The sequence below is a fragment of the Seriola lalandi genome, unplaced genomic scaffold (genome assembly GCF_002814215.2).
Source record: "Seriola lalandi dorsalis isolate HSWRI2012SDOR001 ecotype SW California unplaced genomic scaffold, Sedor1 jcf7180002053538, whole genome shotgun sequence".
Classification (NCBI taxonomy): domain Eukaryota; kingdom Metazoa; phylum Chordata; class Actinopteri; order Carangiformes; family Carangidae; genus Seriola; species Seriola lalandi.
In genome coordinates this window covers 4,624-19,082 of record NW_019524091.1, presented here as the reverse complement: position 1 = coordinate 19,082, position 14,459 = coordinate 4,624, and the positions used below count along the sequence as shown (strand labels likewise).

General features: G+C 40.9%; 1 protein-coding gene and 1 long non-coding RNA gene across 3 annotated transcripts in view; one reads left to right on the top strand and one right to left on the bottom strand.

Moving 5' to 3' along the window:
• Nucleotides 1-11,959, top strand: part of LOC111651230 (protein TANC1) — a 96,631-nt gene extending 84,672 nt beyond the window's left edge. For both annotated transcript variants that reach the window (XM_087172632.1, XM_023401195.2), the window contains 9 exons: nt 37-115; nt 5,049-5,182; nt 5,412-5,535; nt 5,636-5,811; nt 6,004-6,136; nt 6,889-6,980; nt 7,407-7,553; nt 9,027-9,127; nt 9,242-11,959. In XM_087172632.1, the coding sequence (XP_087028758.1) occupies nt 37-115; nt 5,049-5,182; nt 5,412-5,535; nt 5,636-5,811; nt 6,004-6,136; nt 6,889-6,980; nt 7,407-7,553; nt 9,027-9,127; nt 9,242-10,835 (2,580 nt within the window). In that variant the 3' untranslated portion in view covers nt 10,836-11,959. The remainder of the gene's footprint in view (nt 1-36; nt 116-5,048; nt 5,183-5,411; nt 5,536-5,635; nt 5,812-6,003; nt 6,137-6,888; nt 6,981-7,406; nt 7,554-9,026; nt 9,128-9,241) is intronic.
• LOC111651246 (uncharacterized) lies at nt 11,788-13,712 on the bottom strand. Its single transcript, XR_015436922.1, has 2 exons — nt 12,918-13,712; nt 11,788-12,761 (listed from the first exon to the last, which is right to left on the bottom strand). It is a non-coding gene; the product is annotated as an uncharacterized LOC111651246 (long non-coding RNA).
• Nucleotides 13,713-14,459: the final 747 nt, after the last annotated feature.

The window sequence follows — 14,459 nt, the reverse complement described above, 5'->3', positions numbered from 1 at the left end:
AAACTATGTCATTAATCTGAGTTTCTTTTTTGGCAGGTTGTGAGCAGCTTGCTGGCTTTGAATAATGAGCATGCTGTGCAAATTGATAGCCACGACACTCTGTGGGGAGAGACAGGTATGTTTTCATCCATCTTTTTGCATTACATGGCTCTCTCATATTATCGCCTGCTGTTTTAGCATTCTGGACCACACCGCTGTAATTGCATGCTGCAGTGGAAGGACTTGTATCTCTCTTCTCCACAGTAATGCTATCAGTAATGCTGGCTGTTCCAGGTTGTCCTGTGCTGTACTCTCTGTTAAAAGCATTACTTATTGTGGTCATCTGGGTTTCTACTTGGAGTTTGGTCAACATAGCATTTCCTCTGAACAATCATTTTCCAGTATGCTGCTGGATTTCAGCTACAGTATCCCCGCGGTGCTCTATGTTAAGATACTGCCAACAATTTGGACATTTTGAAGTAACTCCACCATCTGTTGTCTGCATTGCAAGTCATATGTAGGTCTAGCAGGGGTATTGCTGTAGAATTACATATTTTAATGTTATATGCCTGTAATCATTGACTCTCACTTTTAATGTATAGAAGTATCTGTTGATATTAGTTGAACCATTTTTTATTCTGAAATGGTTTCTGAGGACTTTTGCTGAGAAGTTTTGCCTGATTAAATCAAAGTGATGACAGAAAGTGAGAGACAGTCTGCCAGATGTTGTAGACAGTGGCTCTTGTCAATGGCCAAAAGCCATTTGAGACTGATTGAGGTTATGGTGCAAAAACCCATCTGGAGCAGCAGGAAACTATATGAAGCCTAAAAGCAGGAAGTGACGGTCAGCAGAACAAAGTAGTAGAGAGCAATATTCTGTTTGACAGAAATTACACAGTAGACTGTAGTATCATCACACACCCCGGAAGGGTCCTGGTATCTTGATTTTTTTTCTTTTAGTCATTGCAGAAGTGATGTGCTGATAAATATACTGTACATTGTACATCATCATTTTAATTTACACCTAAAAAGTCTCAAAAACATTCATGCACACATGTGCTAACAATATTTCTGATACATAAGACACACATGCAGTGTTAGAGCGACAGTATTTTAACATGATTTTAGGGTAGAATGTTTTTTAAAATCATGGACACATTTAAAATGGTCTATCTCGTCCATAATGTGAGCTTTTATTCTGAGAGTTTAGTGATTTGGAGCTATAAATGTTCAAATTGCACCCCTTCACATTTGACAACAACAGGGTTTGATGTTTTTTTTGTACACAATAATACCAGAATAGACAAAAAGAAGAATTTTAATAATAGTCTGTTTGTGTCTGCCTCTGTTGTAAGCCAGCAGGATTTAGCAGTAAAAGATCGGTGCTACAGGAATGTAGGTCAGCCTATTAGTGGAGAGGCTGTCCACAGTGTGGTTCGCTGGTGCTTGTGCTCTGCTAAATGACTTCAGGACTTCAGACCTTATTACAGTCCAGAGACAAAGAGTCGTCCCTCTGAAATGTTTCACTATGGAACTGCTGCTCTGTTTCCACTGATACAATCTGTTCTGGTGCAATCAAAACACCTGCCTTCTCGGATTTGAAAACATAATGCATTTGGTTCGTATTACTGAACCTGATATGTAAGCCCAGCTTCAAGGCAAGGGCAATTTGGACATGACTATTGCCTTGAATAATAGTAATCATACTCTCACAAACATTGGAGCCACCTGTGGCTGCAGTCTAGTGTTTACCTCTGTGCTGTATTTACGCTGTGGATACTAAATCTCGGCCAGCATCACTTGACATGACTTCTAAAGTAATGAAATGGCAATAGACAGGTTGGTATATACGCTCAGGATCACAATGTAGATTTTGTCCCCTGGGTCATGCTTGAAAAAAGGGGCAGTTTCTGCAGACAAAATGAATATGTAGTTGTGGATTGCAGGTAGATGTGTAGCATTGTTGTCATTTCTGCTACCTTGCATGAGTTCAATGCAAGGTAGCAGAAATGCCTCAGCTCGTATTGACTGGACACAAACAACAGAAATTATTAGCACTGAGCGATATATTAAAACTCAGTTTCATCACAAATCCCTTTTCTGCCATTCAGCGTACAGATTTAATAAGCCAACCTGGTGGTAGCTGGAGCTCTGCTGCAGAGAATACCAACACCCACAAAGTTCCTGAAATATCCCCTTAAAAACTGGCCATTCATCGTTGTCTCCAAAAAAAAAAAAAAAATTCTCAGATAAGAACCTGTCTCTGTGAGAATTTATTTCACATTTAAATTTCAATAGAATATTCCATCTTCATGTAAAATTATCTATGCAAATAGTCCCACTGTCTCCTGTGCTTAAATAGAGGCAGATTGGATTGTACATCTGTGTAAGCTTCATCTTTTAAAATCCACTCTTAGAATACAAAGTGCTGCCCTGTTATGCAGAGAAAGGTTATTTAACTGCACAGAATCATTCTTATTGTTGTGAACACGCAGCAGCAGGATTGGCTCAAGGTAATTCTAACCAACAATTTCTTGTGCAGAGGTGTAGCCTTTCATAAATCATTTTCAATTATTTTGTTTCTACCCTATGGCATGTAGAGATGAGTACTGACTATTCTGTTAGGCATCAGAAAAATAAAGAAATATCTTATGACAAATGTTGTAGCCAGTGTGTATATTACTGCTGGCACTTGTTGTCATGGCAATAATCAATTTAAATGATAGCACCTCTTTTATTTGAGTCAGGATTTATAATCATTTTGCAATTGAGCATTTACCCATGATTTGCTGTTAATTGGTTATCAGGGCTTTTCTGTCTTGAGTTTGAATGTTTGTTTGAGTTTGACTTCAGGCGCTGGGAGTGGTCTCCAGGTTATGCAGAATGGCTGCCCACTGCTCTTATTGTTCTTTCTTAGTGTCTTTTTAAAATGTCTGAATTGCCTTTGTAAGAAACAAATAACTCGCCTTGTCTAATAGTTAGCGTGACTTAAATGCAGTTGTACAGTATAATATGTGCAGCTAATGTACAAAATGCTTTTTTTTCCTCTCTGCTGTTATTTCCTTTAATATGTACCAAGAGTTTGAAGTGTTCATACTGTATAATAAGAGCACAGCATGAGCTAACCGACGTGGCTATTTGGGGAAAAGATGCACTTTATCTCACATCAAGTGACAAACACCTGAACTTTTACTTTGCATGAATCCAACACTGTCATTTTTGGATGAAAAGCTACTTCACTTTGGGCTTTATTTATCAGCGTTTTGAAGAAAAGATTCTTCATCAAAACTACTATTATGCTTGTAAACTTTTAGTCACAGACTTTCCCCTTATGAGCTGCAAGAAATGTAAATAGATTTGTCTGAATTTAAATTTTGTTTAACAGACGTGAAGGCAAAGCAAATAGAAAATGCTTTTCCTAAGTAATTTAACATCTGCTACATCTCCAGACAAAGCAAGCTGGCCATTTTACAAATCACAATCTATGTCTGTGTGATGCCTTTTATAAACTGCCTGCAACCTTTTACAATGGACATTTAGTCAACTATTTAATAATACGCAATTGAGTTGTTTAGGAATTTCACCCTGGAGATGAAAAATATTAGAAGCTTAAGCAACTCTAACATTACTAAGGACAAATTGGAAAATCTGAAACTATGGTTAGACATGATTGTTGGCATGATTTGGTGATTGGTTTTCTATCTGCAAAGCTTTGGTTAAAATGCCAGATCTCAACCTCTTTGTTGATAGAGGTTGTAAATCAGTTTGTGTGAGGCTCCTCCTCAAGACACTGTCAAGGCAGCTTTGTAGGTGGGCTAGAGGGACAGGCAGAGGACAGCTGAGACAAGAATGATGAATAGCTTACACAACATAAGATAAGATGAAATAAGACAAGACTTAATTGATAATACTGAAGCAGCAAGTCATACTAGGAAAATAAATGACCAAAGTCAAAAAAGGAGCTCCTTCTCTTGAAATGTTGAGGTGCTCTGGTATAAAGAAACATGTTGGTGAGATATAAATACATGCTGTTGATTTGACATGAGGATGTGTGAATGGCTCTAAGCTCAGAGAACTCCTAAGAATAAAATGAGTCATTTAGAAACTTTCGAACATCAACAAACAGTACAGCTGTTGATAGTATGTGGAGTGTAACCCAGGACCATCCCACAAAGAGAGCCTAAGTTTAGCTGCACACAGTCATTGTTCTCCACTGTGCTGTGTTTGAGGATATCCATATTTTGAGCAGATGGAGGGTGGGGTTCTTTGGCTCTGATGACTGTTCATCCAGATGGATGATGTCAGTCAGATATGGAGGCTCAGCGGCACCTTAAATCTCTCGGAGGTGAATGTGAGAGCATGTCTGTTCTGATTCTTATGGTGGAGCCCTCTCTGTTTGGACACCCAGCGCTCACTTAAGACCGACCCATCTGCTGCCGTACATCAGCAGCCGCTGATTAACTGTAAGCATCGAACATCTCGAGAATCTGTCTTTGTTTTCTTTACAGACCCAAATACAAGTACAAATTAGTTTTTTTTTTTTTTTTTTCCTCTTTGAATTGGAAACAGTTAATTCCATTTAATCTTGGTCTGAAAAAGATACAAAATATGAACAACAATGGGTTTTTAACAGAATTGTTTGACTTTATTGTCTAATGTTTGTCTGTCGATACATATAATGACTGAAGTCTCATCTCTCTGTACAAGACCGGAGGAGCTCGAAGCAGGAATTTAATGACTTTAATGAGCATAACGTAATTGTCTGTTTTTAAACTCAATTAGAACCAAACATTAATTTGTATTTCTCTGCTCATCCTCTTTGTGAAGAATGGGAGGGATTCTGGGACCACAAACTATTTTTATCTTAGCCTTTCCTTTTCCACATACTTATAGGTTACTAAATACTCCCTGATGAACAGCTCAAGTCTCTGTGGATTGTAAATGTTATCATGTTCAGTTATCTCCTTGCTTCCCAGTGTCCTCTCCAGCTGAGTGATGATTTAAATTCCACTCTTATCTCACCACTATACTGTATCATTACCTTAACTTGTTTGTGTCTCTCTCTCTAGCCTTGACAGCGGCAGCAGGACGGGGGAAGATGGAGGTATGCAGCTTCCTGTTGGAGCAGGGGGCAGTGGTGCAGCAGGTCAACCGACGGGGGGTGTCTCCTCTATTCTGCGCCGTCAGACAGGGACACTGGCAGGTGAGAGATGCTGAGTGGCTCTTTTGTCCCAGTGAAACTATCCCCTCAACATCCACAGCAACATTCTTCTGCTTCCCCGTAGGGTATTTTATTGTACTTTATGTCCAGCCTTTAGAGATAACGCTGCTGCAGCTGTTTCTGGACACAGGATTGTGGTTCCTGCTAAAACAACAAACTAAATCTCTGGGTGAGCTCTGTGCACTTCACATTGTATTTATCTGTCTGCTAGATCGCTGAGCTGCTGTTGCAGCGTGGTGCTGACATTAACATCAGTGACAAGCAGGGCAGGACCCTGCTCATGGTGGCAGCCTGTGAGGGTCATCTGAGCACCGTGGAGTTTCTGCTTGCAAAAGGTGAGCTACAACAATATCACCATTAGTCTCATTTAGCAAAGTTTTAAATTAGTGTTTTGGTGTTTCTTGTAGAAGTGTTTGACTGTTTTTTGCCTCGTAGGTGCATCCTTAACTTCGATGGACAAGGAGGGACTCACACCCCTGAGCTGGGCATGTCTCAAAGGACAAAAGAATGTTGTGGAGTTTTTGGTTGAGAAAGGTGCGGTCATTGACCATACGGACAAAAATGGACGAACGCCGCTGGACCTCGCTGCCTTTTATGGAGATGCAGAGATTGTAAGTGAAATTAGTTTAGGTTTGTTGAAAACATGCCAACGACACACCACCGGAGCACAACAACACACTTCTTTAAGCCTTAACTGCGAGCATACCGGTGCCATTATTAAACACATACCGTTCTGCGTTAGCCACGCTCTTGACAGTGGTCACAGTGTTTGAGTGTTTTTAACTCTGTGTGCTGTCGTGTAGGTCCAGTACTTGGTGGAAAGAGGAGCAGTGATAGAGCATGTGGACTACAGTGGGATGAGGCCTCTGGACCGGGCCATAGGCTGTCGGAACACGTCGGTGGTGGTGACTTTGTTGAAGAAAGGGGCCAAGCTGGGTAAGAAGACAACTTGGTATACATTTATTACCAACTGTACTTTGTTCCCTTCTCAGAAAGCACTGAGAGACTCTCAGCATTTTGTTCGCTCAATGTCTCATGGTGCCAAGAATAAGCTCAGACTAATTTTGTGGAAAAACCCTCTTGCCATTCCTGCTTTTCACTTACCATTCAGTGAGAGTGTGTGTATGTTCACTCCTACTCAGCATGTCAGTGTATGTGTGTGTCCTTCCTCTTCTCCCTCATGGGCTGCTTGGCTAATTTAAGAATGTGACTTATCACCTAAATGACATTCATAGAGGTATCTGGGTCTGTGGCTTTTCTGCGGTGCACTCTGCTGTATAAGGAAAATAAAAAATTTGTAACACACAAGACCCTTAAATTTTCGTTCAGTACAGTTAACAGTCTGCATGCATGTACTGCTGAAAATATGAGGCCTTTTTAAGTTGAATGACACATAATTGTAGACTGTCACACTACACTTAATAACACATTTTCCTTTCACTAGAAATTACTACTCTTGTTGCATGACCTATTTTCTCTTCACTCTCTTCCTCCTAACTCTTTTTTTTTTTTAACTGCTTTCAATAAACTAAGGCTACAGAACGTCACCTTACGATCGATCAGGTACAATCTTTAGGTAACTTTACCTTGTACCAATTTCCAGAGAATACAGTGACCATCTGTTGGCAACAATTACAACAATTTAACCTGTCTTTCTCGGCTTCTCTCCTTCTGCTCTACACCAACAGGGAATGCAGCTTGGGCCATGGCTACTTCCAAGCCTGATATCCTGATCATTCTTCTTCAGAAGCTGATGGAGGAGGGAAACCTGCTTTACAAGGTGATGTGCAGTTGGCATATTAATGAAATGTTTCATGTTCCTGAGCTGCTCTGCCATACTAAAAGACAAACTTAGGTATCAGATAATGTATTTTTTTATATATGGTAGGGAAGTGAAAAAAGCTTTGAACAGTTTAGTTCACCATAACAACTGAAGCGATTACCAATTTTTCTAGCCTAGTTAAATGTAGAAAATGAATGGATGTGTACGTTCCGCACTGCTTAGCAAAGGAGCCATTATCGATGGCCGACGTTTAATAGATTGAGGTTTGTGGCAGAAAGGATAAACCAGTCATGTGTAACGTGTGTGCGTGTGATTGATGAGAGGGGAGGGCTCAGCTATTGTTGGGAGTATCTGGTGACTACCCTGCCCTGCTTCTCTCCTCCTCTCACTCACTGCATGCTTTGCCCTCCATGTGTCCTTTAGAAAGGGAAGATGAAAGAGGCAGCCCAGAGGTACCAGTACGCCCTGAGGAAGTTTCCTAGAGAAGGCTTTGGCGATGACCTGAAGGCATTTAAAGACTTGAGGGTCTCCCTGTACCTCAATCTCTCCCGCTGTCGCAGAAAAACCAACGTAAGCATCCCAGGACACATTCACCTTTTTTTCCTCAACCAGCATTGTATTTTTAGATATCTGGCGAAGAACAAAGAAAAATCCCCAATTGTTATAGAGAAAATAAATCTGTGAACTCAAAAATGCAAGCTGATTTGAGCATGTGTGGGCAAGGGAAGCTTGTTAGTGTTCAGATGGTAACAGGGAGGAAGTGGCCAGAAAACTGCAGATGTACTGGGCAGTGGACTCCTCAAATTTAATGGTGAAACAGTTTTGTATGTGCCAGCGTGCCTCCTCACTCCGTCAGAGTTTGACTGACGGGGATGATGGTCACCTCAGGAGCTTGGAGATGACATTTTACCAGTGCAGTCAGGAAGAGTTCAGATCCCTTCAATTTTTTCACATTTTTTTATACAAAAAAAAAATCTTCCCTCCTCAGTCTACATTCAATATCCAATAATGATGAAGTGAAAACAGAATTTTTTTTTGCAAATGTATTCAAAAGTAGAAACTGAAATGTCACATTGACATACGTGTTCAGACCCTTTAAAGCGATTACAGCTTCGAGTCTTCTTGGGTATAACACAACAAGGTTTGCACATCTGGATTTGGGGAATTTCTGCCATTATTTTCATCTCTTATCATCCTCTTAAGCTCTGTCAGGTTGGATGGGGACCATCAGTGGACAGCCACATTTACAGGTCTCTCAAGGGATGTTCGATCGGGTTCTAGTCAGGGCTCTGCCTGGGCCTCGCCAGGACATTCACAGAGTTGTCTCTAAGCCACTCCTGCATTGTATTGGCTGTGTGCTTAGAGTCACTGTACTGTTGGAAGGTGAACCTCCAGCCCAGTCTGAGGTACTGCGCGCTCTGGACCAGGTGTTCATTAAGAATATCTCTGTACTTTGCTCCATTCAGCTTTCATTCAACCCTGACCAGTCTCCCTGTCCCTGCTGCTGAAAATCACCCCCACAGCATGAGACTGCCACCACCATGCTTCACCAGTGGGATGGTATTAGGCAGGTGATGAACAGTGCCTGGTCCAGACATGATGCTTAGAATTGAGGTGGAACAGTTCAGTCTTGGTTTCATCAGACCAGAGAATCTTGTTTCTCATAGTCTGAGAGTCCTTTATCTGCTTTATTGTAAACTCCAAGCAGCGTTCATGTGTCTTTTACTGAGGAGAGGCAAGTGTCTTAGCAAAAGGTCTGAATACTTGATGTCAATGTGATATTTCAGTTTCTCCTTCTTGATTAATTTGCAGAAATTTCTAAAATTGTTTTCTCCTTGTCATTATTGGGTATAGTGTAAATTGATGAGGGAAGATTTTTCTATTATTATTATTTTAGCAAAAGGCTGCACATAAAATGTGAAAAACTGAAGGGGTCTGAACAGTTTCACTATATATGTTTTCTCTTTAAATCCTTCAGATATAATAGAAATATCAAAATATCAAACGGTTGACTGTAATTTATTTATTCTCCTCATTTTGTAGGATTTTGGGATGGCTGAGGAGTTTGCAACAAAAGCACTGGAGCTGAAACCCAAATCCTATGAGGCCTACTACGCTCGTGCAAGAGCTAAAAGAAGCAGCAGGTAAACTATTCAGCACAGCTCCAAGCCAGCTTCTGTAGTTGTTATTGTTGATGGTGAAAAATGTGTTCTGGATCCGGTAACAATGTCTTTCTCCATTCTCTCTCCCATCCACAGGCAGTTTACAGCAGCACTGGCTGACCTGCACGAAGCAGCCAAGCTGTGCCCTAATAACCGAGAAATCCGTCGTCTGCTGGCTCGAGTGGAGGAGGAGTGTAAACAGATGCAGCGCACGCAGCCCAAAGGAGGCCTCGCTGGAGCTGCAGCTGCTTCCAGCCAGGCTTCAGGAGGCCATGAGTCTGACCAGGAGCAAGATGAAGGACAGGAGGAACCGTCAGAGCACAGCCTTGCCAGGAGCGTGGAAGGCCAAAGAGACATCCTGGAAGAGGAAGAGGAGGAAGAGGAAACGGCGGCAGCTTCGCAGTACGACTGGACAGCTGAAGCCTGCTGGTCACAGAACAGTTATCCCTACAACAGAGTTTTACCCTCTGAGCCTGCCAGCAACAGTATGGGACATCAGAGTCAGAGTCTGACCCCCAGCTCACCCCCAGGCCCCAGCAGGCCCCCCCCTCACCGGTACCCTCGAGAGCACCGAGAGGCGCTGGCTCAGCAGGGCCTGGTTCTGCAGCCCACCAAGCAGGCCCAGATAGTCAAGACCAACCAGCATATGAGCTCCATGCAGGCTGGGGGAGGGGCTGTGGGGGGCCGCTCGGGAGGGCCCAAATCTCAGTATGGTCCTTCCAGTCCCTTACCGAGTCGACACATGTCTAGCATGCTGAAGCCAGGACCAGGTATCGACATCAGTCCTCTGCCTCCCCCGGCTGATGAGCCTGTGTACGGGAACCGCATGTCGCTGGCAGCTGCCTCCACCTCTATGGGTCACAGTTGTGAAAATGAGAGCCTCCATTCAGCCCAGGCCCCCTATACATCCTGCAGCAGCAGCTCCAAGGGTGTGGGGCAAGACAGGCTGTCTGCTCACTCTGCATGTTCTCTGGATGGGCTGGCCTGCTCTGGTCCTGGACTCCAGGGGAACCACACTGACACAGTAAAGGAAGGGATGTGTGGTGCAGTTGTCTCGCAGGGAGGGGGAAGCAGCAGCAGCATGCATGTGTCCAGCTCCACCAGCAGCCTTGCATCCAGCAGCAGTTTATCAGACAGCGGCAAGCTGGGACCTGATGTCCGCACCAAGACAAAGCACAGCCAACAGGCCCCCTCTGTTACAGAGTACAAACCCAGACCCTTCATGGGCATAACTGACAAGACGGCTCGCTTTCAGCAGCAGCTCCAACAGCAGCAGCAGCACCACGGCTTGCAGAGTCACCAGAGCCTACAGTCTGCCAGCCGCAGCTGGCTGAACCACTCCTCTGACGGTCTGATGGTATGTCACAACATGTCAGCAATGGGTCTTCAGCCTGTCGACTGTGAGCTGCCTTACACCAAAACAGTGAGCACTTACCAGGAGCAGCACAAACCTCCAGCACCTCAGGGTGCTATGGCAATGAGTAGCTTACAAAATGGCATGCACGCCAAGGAATTCACAGAGAAATTCTGCCAAGCCGCCAACTGTTACAAAGAGTCCAAGCCAGCACTGGCTATGCCGCACACTTTCATCGACAGTAAGCCCAAGCAGCCTGGCTTAGCCCGAGATAATCCTGCCATTCACGTAGCTTCAATGAAACCAAAGCGATCATTTATAGAGTCGAATGTGTAGAGAGGTATGTTTTAACTCATACAGTCCACAACGCACACACACTAGCAAAAATCTTAAATGAGGAGGAGTTATTTTAATTTTTTTTAACCGGCCCCAGACAGAATACAGTTTTAACTTTTAAACCTTGGAAGTAGTACAGTATGCAAGCTGTTTGTTTTCCTTTGTGAACACAGGCCGGGCAGTGTACTGAATGCTCCAGATTTCTCTCCTCTCAACCTGTCGCTTGTGGCTGTCAGCTTGTTACATGACAACATGTCCGCCGTCATTCAGCCAAGCTGGAGACATTGCACTGAAGGAAGTATTCGGACATGTACTGTAAGTCCTTATCAAAACGAAACAGTGACAGTGAGCACTTTATATACAGTTAGGCCGCTTAAAACAACATATTCAGTTACAGCTTAATGTTATTACAGAATGGAAATGAGGTTTGAACGGTGTTCAATACGTCCACGGTGCTGAGAGAGAAGTAAGGAAGAGAAAGTCCTCAGTGAAGGTTTAAGAAAGTCTGAAGGACGGGCATTCCTGTGTTTTAAGAAGGATGTTATAGATCCTTGTGTATATTATATAAATATGTACTTTTCCTTTTTTTCAGTGAAGGTCTATGTTAAGTGTATGGACAAGTTCAGACTTGTGTATTTTGAGTTTTATGCACAATGTTGTTCAAATGGTGTTAAAGGTTCTAAAAAAGCATTTGTTAAATATGTTTGTACATTATATAAATCACCATTAACATTGAGTTGAAATCCTTTCTGTATCTGCTTGTTGTTGCTGTCTAGTTTAATTTATTTACAGCGCCAATGGCTTGGTTAATTGTAAAAGCAATATATTTTATATAGTTATTTTTGCACAGCTACTAAGACATTTTATGATTCTCAATAATGTTGAGTTTAAGTGCATGCTACAATTGCAGTTTATATTACAGAGTTAAAAAAAAAATCTATAAAAACAGAAATGGTTTTGGGGTACAGTGCCATCCCCTCTATTTTAATATGTACATTAAATGCAATTGTTGCCATGTTTTCAGTATTGTGAGCTTTATTAGCTGTGATCACATACTGTAATAGAACATTACTGCCATAGCCATCATGGGAGAGAGAAATAAAGACCCTCTGAGGAAAAAACAATCAAGTCTGCTGACTTATTCTAAAACATAAGACTGCTTAACTTAAGAGGACATTTAATTATTATGTAAACATTAAGCAGCTGTTTTGTCACTGCCAAAAAGCCTACAGACCATGCAGTGTTTCAGTATTTAAAGCAGGACTATAAAGGTTCTGCTGAAGAGAGACCACAGGTGGCAAACAGCATAATGTCACATTGAATTTCCATTCATTTCAAGCGAGGTACATGCAGTGTGTGATTTTCTTGTTTTACATTTGTGATAAAAATATTCAAATTATTGTTTGTGACATAATAAAATGTAGTGTAACTGGCAAGAGTTATACTGTCAGCGATCTATCTCATTCATATCTAAATTTGGCTCAAATTAGCTAACATTAGCTACTGCAAGTTACTGGTCTTAGTGGATGAGGTAGGGTGTAGCAGCAAAACCTTGGTGTACCATTGTAGAGCAAGACTGTTTCAGTAGTCATGAATTCAACTTTGCACTTTTAAGAAAGATATTAATGTTATTTCTTTTTTCAGATATCTTATGTGAAATATAATAATTACTTCTTTAAATGGTAATCAGAGGACTGGTTATCAGATGAGCCAGTACTGCTTAATGATAAAGTACCTGTTGGATTCTGACAAACAAGCTAGAATGAGCTGTTGTCTACTGGCTCGTCTTCCATCGTGTTATTGCCATCTTCAGAGACCTGTTGGGGGTGAGGAGTGTGGTCTGTAGGGGCAGATTTGTCATGGGGCTGGTTTTGTTCTTGCCTCTGATCCAGCTCTCAATGGATTCTCGCTCATAGGAATATCCATCTGTGGGGTAGACAGATTTTGACATCTCAAATAGACTGAAACAATAATTTATGTAGAAAAAAAAAAAAAAAAAGATCTCTGCAGAAAGAATCACAGGCACCAGCTCTGACTCAGTTTGAGACATTGGACATGTCATTATCATTTTTTTCATCTGACCTGCAGCAATGACTGGATCCTTCATCAGCTCTCTGGTGATTGGACACAGAAACTCGTCGGGGGCCTCTGAACCGCTCTGCTCTGCCTTCAAGGCCTCGATTTTCCTCAGGAGGCGACCACGGAGGCCCACAGACTCTGAGAAACCAACACAATGTTTAGTATTCTGCTCACTGTGGTCGCTGAATTACATCACATACAGTACAATTCCTTCTGGCTTGTTCAAAGTTAACACCTCTCACCATTCTAGTTGAGAATAAAACTCCAACGACAACACTGCACACAGCTGCACGTCTCCGCCCACTGACAGCCCCCTTTGAATTTGTCATCAGCTGCAAATTTCACCACCAGCTACAACTGGAAGGATGACCTTAACAGCCACACATGAGTAAGTGGTGCATCTGAGTGTAGTGGCAGTGCCATGGAGGTGCAGGTTTCACACAATGGTACAGTGACATTTTTCCTGCCTGCATCCTCAAGTCCTGAGGAGATTTCGTCTTATTTTTATTAAATAGTGGGGCAGGTATGCAAAACAATTGTGCATTTTATGACTACAGTATTAAGTCATAAAAACATCAAATTATAGCAAGGCATAAAACGTCAAATAATAGTAAGTCGAAAGAATCATTGTATAGTAAGTCAAAAAAACGTAATGTTATAATAAGAAATATAAACATCAAATTATAGTAAAGCATAAAAACATTAAATTATAGCAAGGCATAAAACGTCATGGTATGGTAAAGCATAAAAAAATCATAATATAGTAAGTCAAAAAAATCATAGGATAGTAAGTCAAAAACGTCATAGTATAGTAAGGCATAAAATGTCATAGTATAGTAAGTAAAAAAAATCATAGTATAGTAAGTCATAAAAACGTCATAGTATAGTAAATCATAAAACGTCATAATATTTTAAGTCAAAAAAAAAATTGTATAGTAAGGCATAAAATGTCATAGTATAGTAAATCATAAAACGTCATAGTATGGTAAGTCATAAAAACGTCATAGTATAGTAAGGCATAAAATGTCATAATATTGTAAGTAAAAAAAAATCATAGTCTGGTAAGTCATAAAAAGATCATAGTATAGTAAGTCATAAAAACGTCATAGTATAGTAAGGCATAAAACGTCATAGTATAGTAAGTAAAAAAAAATCATAGTATAGTAAGTAAAAAAAAAATCATAGTATAGTAAGTCATAAAAACGTCAGAATAGTAAGGCATAAAACGTCATAATATTGTAAGACAAAAAAAAAAATAATAAGTCATAAAACGTCATAGTATAGTAAGGCATAAAATGTCATAGTAAATTAAGTTAAAAAAAATCATAGTATAATGAGACATAAAAACATCAAATTATACCAAGGGATGAAACATCATAGTATAGTAAGGCATAAAATGTCATAATATAGTAAGTCAAAAAAATCATAGTATAGTAAGGCATAAAACATCATAATATTGTAAGTAAAAAAATATCATAGTATAGTAATGCATAAAAAGTGAAATTATAGAAAGACATAAAAACGTCATAGTATGGTAAGAAATAA